This window comes from Lagopus muta, chromosome 1, assembly GCF_023343835.1.
Source record: "Lagopus muta isolate bLagMut1 chromosome 1, bLagMut1 primary, whole genome shotgun sequence".
Classification (NCBI taxonomy): Eukaryota; Metazoa; Chordata; class Aves; order Galliformes; family Phasianidae; genus Lagopus; species Lagopus muta.
This window is the reverse complement of record NC_064433.1, coordinates 156,262,799-156,285,862: the sequence shown is the minus strand read 5'-3', so window position 1 is coordinate 156,285,862 and position 23,064 is coordinate 156,262,799. Positions and strand designations below refer to the sequence as shown.

At 37.8% G+C, this 23,064-nt stretch overlaps 1 protein-coding gene across 1 annotated transcript in view; it reads right to left on the bottom strand.

The window, feature by feature from the left end:
* The window catches only part of KLHL1 (kelch like family member 1), a 221,030-nt gene that overhangs the window by 41,314 nt on the left and 156,652 nt on the right, over positions 1-23,064 (bottom strand). The window contains exon 6 of the mRNA XM_048934404.1: positions 11,421-11,607. Coding sequence (XP_048790361.1) covers positions 11,421-11,607 — 187 coding nt within the window. The remainder of the gene's footprint in view (positions 1-11,420; positions 11,608-23,064) is intronic.

Sequence of the window (23,064 nt, the reverse complement as noted above, 5' to 3'; positions counted from 1 at the left end):
CCTAGTCCAATTGCCCTACAATGAACAGGGATATCCACAGCCAAGACCAGGACCTTATCCAGCAACAACACTAAACTGGGAGGAAGTGTTGATCTGGCTGACAGGAGAAAGGCACTACAAACCTGGATAAACTGGATTAACTGTATGATTTTCAATAGGGCCAAGTGTTGGGTCCTGCATTTTGGTCACAGCAACCACAGGCAATCCTACAGTCTTGGGGAGAAGTGGCTGAAAAACTGCCTGATGGAAAGGAAGCTTGATGTACTGAAGGACATTTGGCTCAATATGAGCCAGCAGTGTGCCCAGGTGGCCAAGAAGGCTGATGGCATCCTGGCTTGTATCAGGAATGGTGTGGAGAGCAGGACTAGGGAAGTCATCCTGCCCCTGTACTCGGCATTGTTGAGGCCTCACATCTAGTACTGTATTCAGTTTTGGGCACCTGCGTACAGAAAGGACATTGAGGTGCTGGAGCAGATCCAAAGAAGGGTAACAAGGCTTGTGAAGGGATTGGAGAATATGCCCTACGAGGAGCAACTGAAGGAACTGGGGCTGCTTAATCTGGAGAAAAGGAAGGTGAGGAGAGACCTTATTGCTCTCTTGAAATATCTGAAAGGTGCTTACATTGAGAGTGGGGTTGGTCTCTTCTCACTGGTGAGAGGTGACAGGATGAGGGAAAATGGCCTAAAGTTGTGCCAGAGTAAGTTTAGGTTGGATATCAAGAAACACTTCTCTACTGAAAGGGTTGTTAAGCACTGGAGTAAGCTCCAGGGTGCTGGCTGAGTCACCATTCCTGAGTATTTCTAAAATCCATTTAGATGTGGTGCTCAGGGACATGAATTAGTGGAGGGCTGTTAAGAGTTAGTATAGTATGGTTAGGTTGCAGTTGGACTTGATCTTCAAGGTCTTTTCCAACCTGAGCAGTTCTATGATTCTATGATTCTCTCCTTGAAAGACTCCAGGAATGGGGCATTGACCAGATCTCAGTGCAACCAGTTCCTATACCTTACCACCCATACTGTAAAAGATTTTTTCCTCATATCTAATGTAAATCTACTTTCTTTGAGCTTGAATCCAATTCCCCTTGTTCTATCAACACAGACCTTAATAAAGAGTTTATCCCCCTCTTTCCTGTAGTTCCCCTTTAGATACTGAAAGGCTGCTATCATGTCACCTCAATAGCCTTCACTTCTCCAAGCTGAACAGCCCCAGTTCTCAGCTGTCCTCATAGGAGAGGTGTTCCATTCCGCGGATCATTTTTGTGGTCCACCTCTGGATGTGCTCCAACAGGTCTGTGTCATTTCTGTACCGAGGACTCCACATCTGGACACAGCAGTCCAGGTGAGGTATCACCAACACAGAGTAGAGGGATAGGATCGCTTCTCTCAACCTGCAGATCACACTTCTTTTGATGCAGCCCAAGACATGGCTGGGTTTCTGGGCTAAGAGGGCACATTGCTGGTTCATGCCCAGCTTGCCATCCACCAGGACCCTCAAGTTCTTTTTGACAGGGTTGTGCACAATCCTTTCATCACACAGCTTGAATTTGTAGTTGCCTTGACCCAGGTTCAAGACCTTGCACTTGGATTTATTGAACCTCATGACATTTACCTGGGCCCACTGCTCAAGCCTGTCTAGGTCTCTCTGGATGGTATTCCATCCTTCTGGTGTGTTGACCACACCCCATAGCTTTGTGTCAGCAAACTTGCTGAGGGTGCACTCGACCACACTGTCAATATCACTGATGAAGATACTGAAGAGTATCGGCCCCAGCACCAACCCCTGGGGAACACCGCTCATCATCAATCTCCAGACATTGAGCCATTGATCACCACTCTCTGGACTTAATCCTGCAGCCAGTTCTTCATCCACTGAACAGTCCACCTACCAAATCCACACCTTTCCAATGTAGAGAGAAGGATGTTGTGGGCCACCCTATGAAAGGCCTTACTGAAGTCCAGATAGATGACATCCCTTGTCCGCTAATGCAGTGAATGTCATAAACTTACTACTCGTAATTAAAGAAAAACAAATACATTCAGGATAGAAACAGGCTGCTGATTTCAGTCTATGTTCTCAACCACCCTTACCGACAGCCTTACCTTCATCCACTAAGCAGGTCACGTTGTCATAGAAAGAAGTCATAGAATCATAGAATGGCCTGGGTTGAAAAGGACCTCAAAGATCATTGAGTTTCAACTCCCCTGCTATATGCAGGTCGCCAACCACTAGACCAGGCTGCCCAGAGCCACATCCAGCCTGGCCTTGAATGCCTCCAGGGATGGGGCATCCAAACCTTCTTGGGCAACCTCTTCCAGTGCGTCACCACCCTCTGAGTGAAAAACTTCCACCTAATATATAACCTAAACTTCCCCCGTTTGTCAAACAGTATCTACCATTCATGAACCCATGCTGACTGGGCCTGATCCCCTGGCTGACTTTTAATTGATCCACGATAGCTCCCAAGATTATCCTTTCCATAAACTTCCCTGGCACTGAGGTGAGACTGATAGGTCTGTAGCATCCAGGATCATTTTTCCAGCCCTTTTTGAAGATGGGCGTCACATTTGCCTGTCTCAAGAGACAGCTGCCTGTCTTTCTTGAACTGAGGAACCCAGAACTGAGGAACCTTGTGTCCTGTAAATAGAACATGACATTTTTCAGATCGATCCATTCCAAGAAGTAGCCACTCACTGGCAGAGTATTTCAGCTCTTAACATTTCAGTATCTAAATACATTTTGTTCTTACTGTCTGTGCTTGGGTACCTAATATAACTAAGAGATAACAATATTTTCATATATGAAAAGAGAAGATATTAAAGAATGATGCACTTGGTACATTACATGTAAATGATGAAATCATGATGAAATGATGAAATACAGCAAAACCCATTCTTTTTTTTAGCAACATTATGTATTAATTATCCAGAGATAGACATTTTCCAGTAAAACAAAACAAATGGAATACCCTGATACAAGTAAAATATTCAAAGACACAAATTAAAATAATCTTAACTGTATAAAAAGAATGCATGAAATTACATCTAATCTGTATTCAATTGCAGCTTATTCTTTCAGTTGTGGTTTATTAGACTGCCTTAAGATATTGGACATTAAGCAGAACAAAAAAAAATACATACATCATTCCAAAAGTAATGCCAGATCTATTTCCTTGGAAACTACAACTAAACATTTAACAAGTGTTGATGAATGTCAGTGAGTGCCATTTGTCCCATGGAGGAATTCAGTAACACACCTTTGCTTCATTTGCACTTCAGTGTCAGCCACCAATTTGTTAGACTACCCCTCAGTTGCTATCTGTCACAAGCAACAAAGTGTAACAGAATATTGTCGGGAAGATTCAACCTCTAATGACATACCACCACCATTTGCCCCTTTAATCATGGGCCAACACAATAAGAGGCGTTACTTTCAGGGCAGCCTTCATACATAGAAAAATCAAGGATCTTACAATGAACATAGTAATTCATAGTAATTTCATAGTAATTTACAGTAATTTCTATTGCACAAACATATGCAGGCACAACTTCCAAGGGATAGAACACCTCCCCCATGAGGACGGGCTGAGAGAGCTGGGGTTGTTAAGCCTGGAGAAGAGAAGGCACTGTAAAGATGTGAAAGTGGCCTGTCACTATCTTAAAGGGGGCTATAAGAAAGAAGTGAACAGACTCTTTTGCAGGGTCTGTGGTGATAGACCAGGGGGAAATGGTTTCTAATGAAAAAAGGGGAGATTTAGGTATTGGGTATAAGAAAGAGTTTTTTTGGTTTTGTTTTACAATAAGGGTAAGGATGGAGTTTCTGCCAGAGAAATGGCAGAAACTCCATCCTTGAGGACATTCAAGGTCAGGATGAGCAAGCAGTGTAGCTGTAGGTGTCTCTGTTCATTGCAGGGCAGTTGAACTAGATGACCTTTAAAGATCCATTCTAACTCAAACTCTTCTGTGATTCTGTGATTTTTCAGATGGCTAGACCTCTAAAAAAGCATGAGTTATTTTAATTAGTAATGAAGACAAATTATATGGAAAAGACAGGTGAAACAGAACTTTATTAATATCTGTATATATGAGAAACATACTATGGCTGTACCATGCATGTGGCAAGACAAATGATAAGAAGTTAAGGATTTTGATGAATATTCTTGATATTCATTTCAATTTCTTTTTTTACATAAATTCTTATGATCCAGATGGTTAGTGGATAAAATTAGCTAAGTACACCACTGCACACTCCAAAATTCCATTTTTTTTCCTTTAGTTATCATTTGTAAGCTTGTAAAATTAGAATGTAGCTTTGCTGAAACCTCTGCAATTTCAGCTACATATAAATGTAAGAATGATGGCATATACAAATTGAAAATTGCCTCAGACACTGAAATGGATGCCTAACCAATCAACTAAAACAAACAAACAAACAAAAAACAAACCTTGCAAGAAAACCAAACAATAAAATACCACCTCTGTGTTCAATACAGGTATTTTCTTAAGAAGGATTTTTTCCTCACAGTTAGAATAATACCAGTATTTAAAACCATGAAGAAAGGCAGGAATACTATATTTATCATTACAAGGATTTTCCCCCCACACACACACTTTCTGCTGCTTTTGCTATTAAAACTGTTGCTGATGCATAGTCATCCGTTTGGCCCAAGATTTAAAGATGCTGCTATGATTAGGTGAAAAAAATGACCTTGATCTAATGATCTGCAACATTACATCGTGAACTTAAAAGATACTTACTCAAGTGGAATGAATATGACCTAAGCAGGTTACTAATGCAGGCATCAAGGAGAATACGTCAGTAAAGGAAGAATTATACAGAAACAGAGCAACCGTCACTGTTGCTCTCATTATTTTGACTGTAAGAAATGCCTTTAAGCACTTAAATAAATAACTTGTGTATAATAGTCTTTTTTTTTTTTTTTTTTTTAAATGAATGAATGAATGAATGCGTGTGTATAAGGATTTGCCAGAAAGTTACATGAGCAAATAGAGCAAATATCAGAAAACCTTTGGGAACATTCAATTATTTAAAATGATATCTGTTAATATTGTTAAAAAAGATATTAAAGGCCACCAGTCCCAGTCCTGACCCCCAAATGACATCACTCATCACTGATCTCCATTCGGACACTGAGTCACTGACCACTGTGTACTCTGTGGGTAGAAGCTTGCAACCAGTACCTCATCCACTGAAAACTCAAAAAAAATTCACATATTTCCAGTTTGGAGAGGATGTTACAAAGGCCTCACTGAAATCCACATAGACGACATCAGTGGCTCTTCTCTTGTCCATAGATGCAGTCATGCTATCATAGAAAGCCAACAGGTTGGTCAGACAGAACTTGCCACTGATGAAACCATGCTAGTTGTCCCATATCACCTCCCTGTCTTCCATGTACCTTAGCACAGCTTTCAGAAGTATCTGCTCCATGACTTTCCCCAGCACAGAGGCTGACAAGTTGATAACTTCCAGAGTCATCCTTTCTACTCTTCTTAAAAATGGATGCTATATTGTCACTAGGGACTTCACCTGACTGCCACAACTTTTCAAAGATTACTGAGTGTGGCTCAGTACTACATCAGCCATTCCCTCTGGACTCAGAAATGCAAGTATGCTAGACTACCTTTGCTCATCAACAGAAGCATGAGACTTATGTGGGAGTATATTGGATACAGACACTAATATATCTAAGTGTATTCTTCCATGGTCTACGTATTTTCATGTAAGGCAAAAGCGAAATAAAGGCAATATCTGAAATACTGTTTCAGCAGGGTAATTAATATTTCAGATTCATTTTCTGCACTATGTTGCTAACATCTTCCAGTTTTCAGCAGGGAATACTAATCTTAAATTTAGTGTTCCTATGCACCCTTACATAAGCTACAGTTACAAAATATAAGGTTTTTACTCTTCCAGAGCATACTTTTGAATAGGCAACTTAATGCAACTGTTAAAAGACCAGTGTAAAGATACTTAAAAATATGTGGATATAGCACTTAGGGGCATAATAATAATAATTAAAAAAAAATAAAAATGCTTCAATAATTTTGTTTCCCATCCCCATCCCAAGGGCTCAGTACCAACTTTTGGTGAGACCTTGGAGAGGGAACAGAGTACTACTACCTGCTGAAGCCAGGTTGGGTGCGGGTGACATGGCTCATGGTGGCAGCTGCAGGGGCTAGTGGGGTCTCAGCATCAACTCCTGGAGTGTTTAGATACATAGAATCATTTAGTTGGAAAAGAGCTCTAAGATCATCAGGTCCAACCATTAACCTATGTGAGAATCCTTCTTTGTTTTTTGGCTCAAAGCTTGCTTCCTGAGGTATTTCTTGTGATAAGACTCTGAATGATTTGTTGAGGAGGCAACTAATGGGTGCTAACCGTGTGACAATCGATATCGCTTTGGGAACATTTGAAAGCCCCTTCCCCCAGAGCTGCTTGCTCTGTAGAAGAGCGGATGAGAATGCTCAGGAGTGTTTACTGGCGGAAGATCTGGCCTGTGACTAAACAGCTCCAGCTAGGTGTGGGAAAATTGGGGAACGATACCATTGTGTTCTGTGAGAAACAGGATGCAGATGGGCACCCCTGCTCCCTCTTATCTGCTGGCAAGGCCAGGAAGATGGGAACAAAGGAGTTTCTGCTGAGATCCCAGAGCCAGAAGCTGCCACTCAAAGGAGAGCTGACTCAACCACTTTGGATTTGAGCTGTCACTCTAAAGACAGCTGACTCGACCACTCTGAAACTATTGAAAAGGGGCCATCATCACCATGGTCGTCATTCCGTGTCGTCATCGTCGTTGTCAACAGAACAACTCTGCCTGACGACCCACCGCTACTGAAGATCAAAGACTGAACAACGAACCACGCTGGATCCATGGTGGTGACTATGTCCCTCTTGCTGCCTATAAAGACCCCTTGCTTCTTCTTTTCTATCTTTTCTATCGCCCTCCTTCCCTTCCCCATTACCCTAATTCATAATAGTGTCCGTCCTCCCCTTCTCCATTTCCCTGATTAAGATTTATAATAAACTGGTCGGACCAACATTTGAACTGTTGCTTCTTAATCTCACGCCGGGTATACAGATAATAAAAGAACCTCCTCTCCCTCCTATAAATTGGAGCGAGACAACCTAGCACTGTCTACCACTAAACCGTGTTCTTAAGGACCAAATCTTGACATCTTTTAAATATTTCCAGGGATGTTGGCTAAGTTCCCTGGGGAGCCTGTTTCAAGCCTTCACAATCCTTTAAGTGAAGAAATATTTCCTACCTAATATCAAATCTAAAATGCTTTCTCCATATCGCTATGTACACAAAATTTCTCATGAATATTGTTTATATATGTGATGGCAACATGGTTTGTAGTAAATTCCAAACCTGAAAAATGCTATAAGCTGCATACAAAATGCTACAAAACCATCTCAGCATCTCAGGCACACTTCTTAGAGAGACCAAGAATAATTAACTAAGAGGAAAACCTAGATGCTTTCATTATTTCTGCCTCAATTTTCAGTACTTCCAGCAGACTCCTAAAAGATTAAGAATGTCAGTAGGTTGGACAATACCTCTTTCAGTATTTAAAACATGCCTATATGAGAATGAAAAATTTACAATTAAAATAAATGAGGTTCAAGGAAAGCGTTCTGCAAGAAGTCTTTATAAAAAATGATGACAAAAAAACAAAAAACATAACAAAAACACAACAAAAGAGAGAAAAGAGCATTTTAGAAGTTCACTAGAGAAAAGAGCAATTTCATGTAGTTATAATAAATATTACATAAGAAATAAAGCACATTTGATAAAACATTTTTAAAGAAAAAAGATTATTACAAGTGACTGAGAACTAATACAAAAAAAAAGGAAAAATATGCAACATAGGAAGTTAAGCAGAAGTGACTGAAGACCTCAAAATTTCACATTTCAAAAGCTTCACTTTTTCTTATTGTTGTAGTGAAAGTAATGATCTTTCTAGGCAGCCCTAAATAATCATGACAAAATCTCTAAGGTTTGATAGACCGATGATGCACTTCACATAGTATCAAAGTAATGTTCCAGATATATTTTATGTTTAATCACAAGACTAAAGCATAAATACATATTTAATAATCAGTAAATGAACTCTGTCCTCTGTTAATGAGATGTCATCTTCCTGGAAGAGGTTTTTTGCTTATGTAATTTTTCATTATTTCCTTGTATTTTCTCCTTCATTTACTTATTTACTTAAAGACTGTATGGGTATTTACTTAAAGATTGTATGATTCAACAAATCATACAATAATCTAGGACTTCGATTCCCAAAAATATTATATACCAGTCTTCTGGGATCTTTTTTTTTCTGCTTTGTTTTTCAAAGGATACTCCTTTTCCTTAGTATTGACAGGTTGAAATATTTCAGTAGAGATCATTCATAGTCTGTCACCAACATAACACTGTCTAATTGTTTATACAAATCTCCTCTAGCTGTCTAAATATATTTCTCCTATTGTAATTTTAAAATGCATTTCCTAGGATAGACTGTAAAGACTATGTTCTACCACACAGCTTTGTTCTGTTTGGGATTGCAAGACCAATGTCAGTGTTTTTGCATTCTCAGAAATTGACAAATATCACTTCATGCATTTACTCATTTATTACAGCCTAACACTCTCCTTTTTATGTGCATCTGGACATCTTTTGTCTACTACTAGGTGAATAAATCCTGCTAATTTAAGTTACAGAAGTTAATGTGACTAAATGAATGGGTAAGGGGAACAGAGTATTATCAGAAGCATGTATCTGGAATCACACCTTCCTTACACCTTCCTCTCGTTCTACTAATACAGCCCATATAAGAAACAAAGAAACAGATTATATGTGTCTTTTAAATCAAATGAATAAGTAAACAAAAATGGGTGAAAAGACATTTAAATGAGGTTTTCACAAGTTGGGAATTAAAATTATTGAATGATCTAACCTTGCTCCATTTCATTCTATCCAGTTAGTACTATGCTACATTAACTTTTCATGTCAGGCATAATTCCAGTCACTGTCTGCTGGAGTTTAATTATCACTTCTTCTATGGAAAGGAGAATAATTATAGAAGAGATTGCAAAACAAAGTTGCTTTAGCATGGTAGGCTACTTTTATGAAGTGGGTCACATAACCTTGAAATACTTTCACAATACCAGCAGTTACCCACTGCTTTATATACAAGCTCTTAAACTGATAATTTGCTTAGCTCACCTCCATCTTACATGTAACATTTTATATCTGGTAACAAACATCAAAAAGCATTAAAAATACACCATTGCAAGTAACAGTAATCCATGTCAGCATTTCTTTGGAGAAAGTTGTGGAGAAAATACTAATTAATGAGGAAAGATAATGCAACATCTGCATCATCTCATGACCTGAAGACTGAGGTGCACTGTACTAATTCACAGTAATTCTTCAAAACATGCAACCAGCACTCAGATTTGCTGAACTGATTTGAGAATCAAGCCTCATAGTGCCCAAATAGCCCTGGATATGGCAGCATCACATGGGATGAACTGAACAGATGCAAGCCAGTGCAAAATGGCTGCAGAGTTATTAGGAACATGTTACATAAGCTGTAACACCCTCCTTTGCAGATGCTACACAGGCACATACAGCTCTCCTGATGCTGTAATTCTGTGGGAAAAATTTCTTTTGAAAAAGATACTACCCTGATACCTACTATGCAGCAAAACAACTTCAAGAACTAACCCTAAACACAGATCTGTATGAAGATTTAATTTCATTGCATGCATTTTATTTATTTATTTATTTATTTATTTATTAGAGAACATTCTTTTACAGTAGAACTCTGGCTTCTGAAGGTATATTCTTCAGTCTGAATATTCATAGGAACTGTAGGATACTGTGGAATTGTTACTGAATTTCAAGACAAATTAATAATGAAAACCTCCCCAAAAATATAGGCTTACTAGACAGGCAGCTTTTACCTCAAATATCTTACTTCAGTCAAAAAAATCAGTGGACTAGCCTTCTTAATCATAACTACCCACAAAAAATATTTGATAACATTTCTATCACTTCTTACTTTTTTAAAAGCAGTTAATAGCATAATTGAACCCCTCTTCAGATGCTGAGAAAGTGAGAACCCAGTTAAAGCTTTTTGTCCAGTCTTTTCCTCTGACTGACTAATAACTTTTTGCACCTGAAAAGTATTATTCATGCATAAGATTTGCCTTAATTTCAATTGGGATAAAATTGTTTTCTTCAGAACATCTGGCATGGTGGTATGTTTTGGTTCTAGGAGAAAACAATGCTGATAACACACCAACATTTATAATTGTGGCGTTGTATAGAGCCAAGGCCATTCTCAACAAAGCCATTTTCTAGCCCTGTTTACCCTGCAGAGCATCAAAACTATTTCTGACAAGTTGTTTGCAATGCCAAGCAAAGTATAACTGGGAACCAATTAAAATAAAATAAAATAAAATAAAAAGCTGACTCATCCAACTGTTGACAGAATCTCTGTCTGTAGAACATACCTTCTTTCCCAGGACCAGCCTTTAATGAGGTTAACCCAAGAATGAGCCCAGCAAGGGTGGGTGAGGAGTGGGAGGAGAAGACCCAAGGTCCACTCCTTCTGGTCAGGTGAGCAGCACAGCTCAATTGTTTGAACCTATACTTCCTAGGTCAGCCATCCCCTTCACCAGGTGCTCATTTGTTATTCCAGGCAATGACACAAGAGTTCCTCTACATGCCCAAGGAGATGTGATGGAACAGAATTAGGACAGCTAAATTAAGCTGGGCTATGGGGGTATTTTGTACCATATTAGATCATGCAGGAGTTTTGAAGGAGGTGGCAATTCATTTCACTCTCTTCAGCTGTTAAGGAGACTACTTGGCATCAATGGGGGGGAAATGAGAAATTGCTTTCTCATCACTTGTTATATACATTGAGATACATGTTCATTTGTTGTAATTATTATCCTTTTCATTTTCTTTGCAAATAGTTTTATGTCAACATATGAGTTCTAGTTTATTGATTCTTTTTTTTATTTATTTATTTATTATCTCTCCCACAAAACAGAAATGAAAGAGAATTTTTATAAAACTAAAAGTAAGGTAAATGAATGTTGCTACAGATACTTCGTTTAAATTCTTGGAAATCACAGTAATTTTGAGCAGAGAATGAACTCAAAACTCAGTTTCAGTTCTCTAACAACATTACATTTTTCTTTAAGTGTAAGTAGATCTTAATTGGACCAAAACTATTGTCATTTTTCCTGACTTGGATTTTGGCAGCAATTCTACACTGACTTACGTATGCTCCTTCTCCACCCTAAACAAATAATAGAAAGTTATTTCACTATTTTCTAATAAAGCAAACACAAAATATAGCTTTTATAAGGTAACAAATATCATTTAATACCTTTGCTGTTATCCATTCCTCCAACAGCATAAAGTGTCCCAACTGTAGATTTTCTAGGTTTAGTTCTTGGACTTTGCATGAGAGTTCTTCTCTCTGGTAAAAGGTGATATTTCATGGCTTCCAGAATAAGTTTCTGGCATTCTAGGTCATCCTTAAAAAGTGCATGGTTTTCTAGGTCAGCCAGGATCTGTGGATGACAAGATAATTAATAAAAAATGCCTAGATCACAAAACTGATGTAATGTGTTTATCGTTTTAATACAGAACATAGTCTTTTGTGGGATTGATTATTTGTTTGTTTGCTTGTTTGTTTAAAGGACATGAAAAAAAATCAATATTTAACTGAGGTTATCCTAACATCCCTTAAGACTGCTTAACTGAAAACATTGAAGGAAATAAAATATTTTCTTGTATGCTTCAGCCTCCAGGAGCTGTAGGTTCCCAACGTAACATTGAAAAGATGAGAAGGCATCTCTACAAGTATCCTGAACATGCAGTTACACAACATTTCCATATAAAAACATTGTGCAGTATTTCATAATACATCCTTTACAAAATAATAACATATATAACATATATAACTAATAATAATAATAAAAACACCTACAAACAAAGAAACAAAACTTTATTCTACAAGTTTTGAATTTATTGATTTCCTGCATTACTGGCAAAATTAAGGATTAATAATCTAGATGATGGAGCAGATCATCTTGAGGGAAATCAAACAGCATGTGTGGAACAAGTAAGAGATCAGGCCTAGACAGCATGAATATTCCTACAGTATTCTCCCAGAGAAGCTGGCAGTCTATGGCTTGGACAGTGAGGGTGACGGAGCACTGGAACAGGCAGCCCAGGGAAGTGGTGGAGTCTCCTTCTCTGGAGATGTTCAAGACCTGCCTGGATGCCTACCTGTGCGACCTACTGTAGGGAACCTGGTTTGGCAGGGGGGTTGGACTCGATGATCTCTGGAGGTCCCTTCCAACCCCTACAATTCTGTGATTCTGTGATTCTGTGATTCTGTGACAGGTACACTCTTTGCTGGGTAAAGAACTGGCTGGATGGCTGGGCCCAGAGAGTGGTGCTGAATGGAGTTCAATCCAGCTGACGATGGCTCATGAGTGGTGGTCCCTGTGGGTTGGTACTGGGACCTGTCCTATTCAATACCTTTACCAATGACCTGAATGAAGGAATTGAGTGCACCCTCATTACAGGAAATGTTGATCTACCTGAGGGTAGAAAGGCCTTACAGAGGTATCTGGACAGGCTGGATAGATGAGCTGAGGCCAATGGGATGAAGTTCAACAAGACCAAGTGCCAGATGCTGTACTTTGGCCACAACAACCTCGGGCAGTGCTACAGGCTTGGGGCTGAGTGGCTGGAAGACTATGTAGAAAAAGCAGACCTGGGGGTGTTGATCAATGCTTGGCTGAACATGAACAAGCAGTGTGTCCAGGTGGCCAAGAAGGCCAGTGGTATCAGAAATGTCTTGTATCAGAAGTGTAGCCAGCAGGAGCAGGGAGATGATTCATCCCTCTGTACTCAGCCCTGATGAGTGCACATCTTGAGTACTGTGTTCAGTTTTGGGCCCCTCACTACAAGAAAGACAACGAAGCCCTGGAGCATGTTAAGAGAGGGGCAACGAAGCTGGTGAGGGGTCTGGAGCACAAATCTTATGGGGAATGGCTGAGGGAGCTGGGATTGTTCAGTCTGGAGATGAGGAGGCTCAAGGGTGATGTTATCACTCTCTACAACTTCCTAAAGGGAGGTTGTGGTGAAGTGTGAGTCAGCCTCTTCTCCCACGTCTCTAGCAGTAAGACTAGAGGGAACGGCCTCAAGTTGTGCCAGGAGAGATTAAGGTTGGACATTAGAAAGAGAGTGGTCAGATGCTGGAACAAGCTGCCCAGGAAGGTGGTGGAGTCACTGTCCCTGGAGGTGTTCAGCAAACGTTTAGTTGTTGTACTGAGGGATGTGGTTTAGTGGGAAATATTGGTGATAGGTGGATAGTTGGATCTTCTTTTCCAACCATGGTGTTTCTATGATACTGTGTTTCCATAATGTGTCTATCTTCTTCATTGGCATAAAAGCTATAACAGGTTACTACATACAGATGGTCCGTGAATACAGCTGAAAAAAATTATATTTATATGAAATAAGGCTACAATTTGTGTTAAGTATTCAAATCAATTGCCTGTACAGACATATCCAGTGGCATCTGAGATGTTATAAAACACCCTTGAGACTTTCAAGATACCACTGGATTAAGCAGCCTGGACTAACCTCATAGCTGACCCTGCTTGAGCTAGCATTTTGACTAGAGATCTCCTGAGGTCTGCACCTTTCTGAATAATTTCAGGATCTTACTGATAGCAGTCCAGAAAACTCTAACTGTTACGCAAATTCTGCATCACAACCACCAGATCCTTATATCAGATGCCCTAAGGCATCCAGAATTGGATCAAACTCTCAATGACCATATTTAAACAATTGAGTTCTACTTCTAGATGATGATCCCTATAATCTGCTGCTTATAACAAATTAAAGCAGGTTTTAATTACATATGGCACCACACCTGTACCGTCTGGAAGATCTTGTACAACATTTATTTAGGACTCCCAATGTTTTTGGAGTGCAGCTGATGGCTGAGAAGCAGGAATATTCAGTCCCCTCCACAAATATACAAACATATGCAAATTACAATGCCATTATCTAAACACAGGCAGCTAGATTTATTTTAAGGACTGTCAGCTGCTTCATCTGGACTTCAATTGCTGATGAATAAAGTGTGATTTTCCTTTATCAGTCTGTCAGCTTTTGGCAGGTAATATGTTCTGTGATACCTAAAACATTACTAGCTGGTACATGTAAACAGCAGACTGCTGCTTCCGATTTTAGGTGCCAATCATGAACTGAACTTCAGTTACAAAGAAGGAAAACTCCTTGCATGTGTCTGATTTCAGATGAGAAAAAAAATCCTTTTGGAAAAAAAAAAATCACTAAATAAATACTAATACTATAGTCAGGCTAAAGCAATGTATGCATGTATCTGTAATATGAGTGGATGGAGATTCAAGGTGCTAGGTTGTCCTCTTTCTTATTAAAATAATACAAGGCATAGACAAAAGAGAAATAGATGTATGCAGAAAACAGAAGATATTTTTGTTCCTTGTGGGCAGCATATTTAAATAAGGCAATTGTAGGTGACCAAAGTCAACAGCTTGATATAAATGCTTGCAAAGAAATTGCACATGAATAAATTGCACATTAAAACATTCTTAACATTTATTTTCTTTTTCCACAAGAAAATGACCATGTCCCAAATTCTGCTGCTTTTGATAAAAATGGCAGTCATTAAAATTTTATCAGGAAGTGCATTAAAATGTGTACCAGTCTGAGATATTTCTTGAACTTGTATTATTGAATATATCATATGTTCACATTTAACCTCATTAGCTTAAATATCAATATTTTATTCTCTTCCCTCACAGCAGATGAGTGTTTTCATATTACTGTAATGGGTTTAGATAAAATACAGTTTATATATTTATGCAGTGCTGTATATTTTTACATTTAATATTCTTGATCTATGGCTAGGTCAAAAATAGTAATAACTGGATTTTTTTACTGTATTTCTTAATCTAAGTTATACTACGAGAAAATTGATTCTAAATTACACTTTCATTTTTGAGATAACTTTTTCTTACTATGTCAAAAAATCAATTCTCACAAAGGTGTTTTAGACATTATTTTATTATATAAATTATGTAATTGTATCTGTTTTTTTTGGTTGTTTTTGTTTTTTGTAGTAGCTGGTACAGTGCTGCCTTTTTGGTTTAGGATGAAAAGAATGTTCCAGTGTTTTAGCTACTGCTGAGCAGTGCTTATGCAGCGTCAAGACTTTTCTGCCAGTGAGGAGGATGGGAGCACACAAGAAAGTGGAAAAGATATTCAATTCCATATGACATCATGCTCAGGAAAATAACACTGGGGAAAAAAAGGCGGAAGAGGGATGCTTAGTATTATGGCATTTGTCTTCCCAATCAACTGTTATGCGTCACAAGCTCTGTTTTCCTGGAAGTGGCTGAACACCTGTCTGCTGATGGAACATACTGAATGAATTCCTTCTTTTGATTTGCCAGCATGTGCAGCTTTTTCTTTGCCTAGTACCTTGCACTTTTAGCTTTCTGACTGTCTTCCATCCCACTGAGAGGGGTGTATGCAAAAGGCTTTGTAGGGCTGAGCTCCCTACCAGAGTTAAACTATGACAGTATGTAGCTCATGATGCTAACTAAGAATATTGAAGTATGCTAGTTAACACTGTTAGTAGCTATATTTCATAACATTAATTTACAATTCATAATATTAAGATTCTTAATACATTATTTTTGTGATTCTTTTCCTTTGGAAGTCCTCAGCACAGTACTCAGTAGATGAAAAATAAAAGATCTGAAGACAAGTCACGTTCAAAGTTCTAAATAGGATGAAGTCTTCTCTTGCAATGTTTTAACATGCATGTACCACTATTCAAGCAAAAACTACATTCTGTCAACATCTACTTCATCACAATACAGGCACGACAAAGCTAAGAAATCAAATTATTAATTTCCCCAGAAGAAATTTGAGATAGTATGTTGTTACCTATGCCTATACCTTTCTAATGCTTAAGGGAATTAATGCTGACAACAATTTTTGATTTTTTTTTTAAAGGCAAGTCTATTGTATTAGTAAAGATGAAAGATCAACAATTCTATTTGGTGACTTCCTGACAGACAGCTATTTCTATAGTTTGTCATCTCAGTCTGTGCTCAAGCTCTTAAAATAAATATTTATCCCTATGAGATCTTCCAATTGAATTACAGGTGTTTCATAGGAGTGATAATCAGTTGCCGCTGTTTGGTCACAAAAGACTGAGGTCTCATGCACCAGACACAAACAAAGGCTGTGCCTCTTTTGCTTTCTCGTAAAGAAATTCATCCTAGAAATGAGAAGCCATTTCTAAGTAAAACTTAAAAAAAAAACAGACAGAAACCTGTGTTTATTTGCCTCAAAATAAAATTACATTAAAAAAAAAGCTTTCACTCAATTCATAAAATTATAAAAATCATTTTTTGTTAAAAATAAAGAAAAAGTAAGTCTTGTGATGATGGGATAATATATCTTATGCTCTCTTTTCAACAGTGCAGATATGAGAAAACCAAGTTTCAGAAAAATTCTAATTCCTTTCCTTCAATGCACTCAATCTGCCACATTGGCTAATTTGTGATAATCACCGGATTTCTGAGTAAAATCCTGTTAATTTAATATAAAATTAAAAAAAATAAAGTTGAAATTAAAGCTACTGCTTAGAAAAAATAAAGGAATCCTATAAAGCCTACTGGTTTATCTTGTCTCTTTCAATATTCTTCTCTGTTTTTCTACTCCATAGTTATCTTTCCATATTACAACAAAATAATCAATATATAGTTATGTAATCAGGATGCACGTGATCAGCAAATTCTATTAATAAGGCTGTTTCCCTGGAAACCATACTACGTTGAGCTTACTATTTCATAGCTATGACATTCTTAATTAAGAGGGACTTATATCTAATATCAAGTGAAGATCTGGTTTTACTAACACTGAAATTCACAGAGCTCTTCTTACAACAACCATGTTGGTGATACTCCAGCAGTGTTAAATTACAATGCTTTGGAACATGGCTAGAATTTTTCAAACTGATGGTATTCTGAGAAATTTTAATAACTTTCACTGTACTTATTTTTCCCAGTTTAAAAAAAAAAATTAAAAAAAAAAAATGTCCCTTCCCAGCTGTATTTCTAATTTATCTTCAAAACAATGCTAAGAGAGCTGGCTTGCTTCATTTCAGGAAATCAAATTCATTTTGAGATCTGGAGTGAAAAGTAACCAAGTCCCTCCAAAATGAAAGGTAAGTCTAATGTGTACAGAAGCAGGAGTTTTATATTGGTTCAGTGACTGACACTGGGACTGACAGTAGGCACGCTGTGGAACTGCACTTGTAATGCTCTGGGCTTTGCCCTACCTGGCTTGCTATCATCTTTGGATCCCGGCTTCTTTCCTGGAGAAGCAGTTCTACTTCTCCTGTCCCTGAAAAAATTCCCTTAACCCATCTTTTATGCCACTGACTTTCAATTATTATCCAGGTGATTTGATAGTTTCCTTGAATAATGTCAAGGGAAAACTCACATATTCTACAGAAATCACCATCTAAGAGAAAGGATTGGTCCTATCCTCTTCCATAGAACCGTTGATATCTAGAATGAAATTCTGTAGCTCCTAGGGAAAATGAAGATGCCATCCACCTGGGAAAGAAATATTCACTGTTCCTTACCCTGTGCCCTACTCTTGGAAGAGTCTACAAGGTTTTGGAGAGAATACAAATCTGTCCCACCTTGAGGGTGAAATGGGTCTATTAGCATCCAAGACATTGAAGAACTGGGAAAGACAACAATATTTATAGCAGGAATACTGTAATAATATGGAAGAAATAGGAACTAAAACTCATAGCACTATCTAAAAACACAGATCTGCAGCATCATCAAGGTATCAGTAAATCCTTATCACTAATTCACGCATAGATTGCAGAGATATGAATGTAAAATAATTGCAGAAGTTGATAGAAAGTAGCCATTGCTTTTTTCTTTTCATTCATTAAAAAACAAAACAAAACAAAAAACATTTTCTTATCTCTTCCTGTATATGAGCAACACTTTTTCATATTCTTAATAAGCTATGTAATCATAATTTTTTCTTCTTCCTGTAATAAGTATGCAAGTGCTGATCCAAAAGTAATGCCTTATATTTTATGATGTTGGCCCACTATGTCAGAGGCAGGTGTTGAAAAGTGGAAGTTGAATCTTCCCACAAATATGCCATTGAATTTTGCTAACATGAAACAGGTGGCATCAAAGGGGCAGTCTGACACTGAAGTACAAATGAAACAAAGGTCTGTAATTCTTCATGTGGAGAAAATGGCATTCAGTTACATTCATTTATGCTTGCTAAATGTGTATGGAGACCAAACAGTGGATGTGAGAACAATGAGGTGGTGAGGTTGGTGGGAACACCAATGTCACAAATGAAAGACAAGGTTCATTTTGAATGACCATCCAAAATGTCACACCACAAAATGAGGATTATGGCGATCAGCTCATTCACACATATCAATGGATTACGATCAGGGAACTATATATGGAGCTGAATATCAGCTTCAGTGCATTGGAAACGATGGCAATGTCAGAACATTGCAAAGTTTGTGTCAGGTGGGTACCATGAATGCTCATACTAGAACAGAAAGAACACTGCATCCAAGTTTGTCAGGACCTACTGAACCAATAAAAGATGAAGATAAAAGTTTCCTGGCATCATTACAGGCAGTGAGACATGGTATCATCATGGTGAGCTGGAGTCAATCAGGAGTCTCTGGAGTTACAATGCATGAATTCCCCATCAATGAAAAAGTTCAAAAAGCAGCCCTCAGCTAGTAATGTGATGTGCACTGTCTTTTGGGATAGAAAAATGGGAGATCTTTCTGGATTTCCTGGAACTAGAATGAATCATCAATTCTGACTACTACATCATAAAGCTGACTAAGCTGGAGGCTCAAGCTTCCAGAATTAGGCCACAGAAGATGACAACCTTTCTCTTGCAACACGACAATGCTGTTGATACAGCAAAAGGAAGGAATGCCATCCAGAGGGACCATGACAAATTTGAAAGCTCGGGCCATGTGAACTTAATTAGGTTCAACAAAGCGAAGTGCAAGGTTTTGCATTTGAGTTGGTGTATTCCCAGATATGTATGCAGACTGGGAGAAGATCTCCTTGAGAACAACCTGCTGAGAAGTACTCAGGGGTCCTTCAGGTCGCTTCCAATCCCAGCAATTTTATGCTATGCCCTACACCAGTTTGAAGAACATGGAACACACTGACAATCTTGGCTATGCCATTCTACCACAGCCACCATGTAGTCCAGATTTGGCACCTTCTGAAAGATGGATTACATGGGCAACACATTCCTAGCAACAATGCCATTTAGAGGCTGTGAAACAGTGGGTCAACTCCCACTTAGATAGAACATTGTTTTCTGGACAGTATAAATTATGATTCTATTGATTTATGTTGTCAGTCTTTAAGATAACACAGTTCAACTGTTCATCCTATCAGAGACATTTTAACAGGCTGTGGAGTATTTTCTTAATTACATTTTGGTCTTCATTAAATTTCCTTGTTTTAAAGTTCTTTTCTTGAGGTAATGAATATGACAATAACAAAGAAGTTTTTGAATGTTACACTATCCAATTGTCCATTACTTGGCAGTAGTACCTTACTTGATCATTTTACTTCCATAATACATCTCAAAGTCTGGTCAATGAAAAGTTCTTAATTCCATTTCATGTTTCCCACTCCACACCTCACTCTCTCCAACCTCAAATCTAACAAACTCTTTTCTTTTGCCACTTGTAAGATGTTATCTTCTATTTCCAAGTGATAATTGCTGCCAAAAGGGCAAAGCATCATTCAAGGTGATTCTCTGCATATGTCTATATCTGTTTAGTTTGATCCATCACTTTAAATTGTCCTTAACAACACATAACTTTGCTATACTCTGAGAAGAAGTAAATTCAGTACTCAAATACGTTCATTTTATTGTAGGCAAAACATTACTGTCTATTCTGTAAAAATTCTTCCAGTGTCTAGATTTATCTTCCCTGTAAAAAAGTCTTGTGCTTTCAGTAATACACATTCCAGTGTCATACAGAACACAGGATTAGACTTATCTTAATAGTATTAAGAATTGTAACATAAGAACAAAAGTTTAAATCCTTTAAATCAACTGAGAGTAAATGAAATGCAGATTTATATGACACAATTTTAACAAAGCTCACAATTCTCTTTCTTGAGCCAAAATGTTTCTGAAGTCACTTAACATCCTTGAATCACAGAAACACATTACCATATGAAACAAAAATCTGAAGCAGGCATGATAAGTTTATATACTGAATGATCTTCTAAACAGATATTTGATCAGCCAGCATCACTCTTTTATATGCTTTCTTCCATATGCAGATTAGATATGGCTGATCATTATTGATGATCATAATAATGGAGCCATTGGGAACAAACTGAGGTTTCTGAAGGAAACATCACAACTGTTCGTTGTACAGATTATAAGGAAAAACAAATAAATGATTTGCATGAATTCTTGGAAAGTATAGAAATATTAATTTAGAACTTTTCTTAAACAAAATTGTCAGCCCATTTTCAAAGCCTTACTACATTTATGCTGCTTTAACCGATAAGAATATGCAGCTCTAGACAGTAATGCTTATTACAATACTTTCTTATCTGTTTGAAACTAGAAGAAAAATAAGTAATTATTCCTATGTCATTGTATTGGTTTATATATGAAAGCATTTCAATTGATACAAAAGTTTACATGAAAGTATTTTAGGCAAATGATAGAAATGCCTGTAAATTGTTGTAACTGCAGATTTCCACTTAATTAAAATTAATTAAACTTTAAATCAACTTAATTAAATTTAAAATCCTGATTAAAACTGTACCTTTTACCTATTTTCAGAAATGTCAGTTAGGTAGTTTATGCTCAACTGTAAGCATTAAAGAATTAAGTTCCATATGTACCTTCACTGGTACAGGTTGGGAGATGAGCTGCTGGAGAGGAGCTCTGCGGAGAAGGACCTGGGTGTCTGGTGAATGACAGGTTGGCCATGAGCCAGCAGTGTGCCCTCGTGGCCAAAAAGGCCAATGGCTTACTGGGGTGTATTAAAAAGAGCGTGGCCAGCAGGTCAAGGGAGGTGATCCTCCCCCTCTACTCTGCCCTGGTAAGGCCTCATCTGGAGTACTGCGTCCAGTTCTGGGCTCCCCAGTACAAAAAAGACAGGGATCTCTTGGAAAGAGTCCAGCGGAGGGCCACAAAGATGGTGAAGGGCCTGGAGCATCTCTCCTATGAAGAAAGGCTGAGTGAACTGGGTCTGTTCAGCCTTGAGAAAAGACAACTGAGAGGGGACCTGATCCAGGTCTATAAATATCTAAGGTGTGGGGGGCAGAATGGCGAGGCCGGACTGTTTTCACTGGTGAGTGGAGACAGGACAAGGGGAAACGGCTGGAAACTGCAGCATAGGAAGTTCCGCACAAATGTGCGCAAGAACTTCTTTACAGTGAGGGTGACGGAGCACTGGAACAGGCTGCCCAGGGAGGTGGTGGAGTCTCCTTCTCTGGAGATGTTCAAGACCTGCCTGGATGCCTACCTGTGTGACCTGGAGTAGGGAACCTGCTTTGGCAGGGGAGTTGGACTCGATGATCTCTGGAGGTCCCTTCCAACCCCTACAATTCTGTGATTCTGTGAAAATACTGGCTTTTTCTATAAAAGGAAACATCTCTGAGCTACTTCAATACATAATCTCTGGTTATAAAGACTAATTTTTAATAACGTTTAAGCTCCTTATTCTTCTTTAGAAACTTATGAACATATCAGATGAACAAAACAATGAATTAATTACTTGCATTTGTTTGATTCATCTTAACAGTTTGAAGAAATGCTCACTTTTCCTAATATTTATGCACATTTCCTTGACTGATCTGAACATTGGTTCCACACCTGGCAACTGATTAGCAGTTTTTATTTCATTTTTAATATAGGTTAATTGATCTTGGAGATAGGATGTTTTTCAGGACAACTCTGAAATGATTTTAAATAATTTTGCTATTTCTTTTTCCGAGAACAGCCTGAGGTCAACCTTAATTATTTCCAGTTAAACTTGATCTTACAGCTAGAAACAACAGTATACTGAGCTAATATCATTAACAGCATACTGAATAGATCTATTTCTGTATGACTACCTTTTGTTATGCTTCATTTAATTTGGGATTCTGCCTGAATGAATACATCCATGTCTTCTCTGGAATTAAAATGATTGATGATATGAACAAGATCTTTGGCTTAGTCTACAATTATTGAATACCTATCACCCATAGTTAAAAACTTAAATAAAATTGACGGTAAATAATTTGAATGTTAATCTCACTAAGAAGGTTTAAATCAGTGAAAAAAGGCATGGTTTCAAATGTATTGTGACTCTATATTATTATAAATCCTCTTAAAAAATATATATTGAGTAATGAATGCTACTTTTCTCGATCTAGGAAATAAACCACTTAAACTAATTTTCTGACAGAAGTGATGGTAGTCTGAGTTTATGTTTAACAAAAGTCCAATAAAATTGAGAGATAAAACAGCATAACCAAAGGTTTTACTTTTTTTCTGAAAGTTCTGAATGCTTTGTTCAAATCAATTTGATTTTCTTTTGCAGAGTCCTAATTTTTAATATAGACTAACACATTCCAGATGGCTCTCAAATCTCACTATAGTGTTATCCCAAATCACTGTACCTACTTAGCGCTGCAATGTATAGTATGAAAACTTTACTGAAAATTCAAAAAATGAATATAAAACAGCAAAAATCCTGACTTAGCACTTATTACTAGAATGAAAAAAAATGTATCTGTTATTATATATTTATAATTATTTATATATTAATCTTTACATAGAGGAATTTTTGAAGTCATTTATATTTTTCACATTTTTGCTGACTCTTTAACAGGCATTAT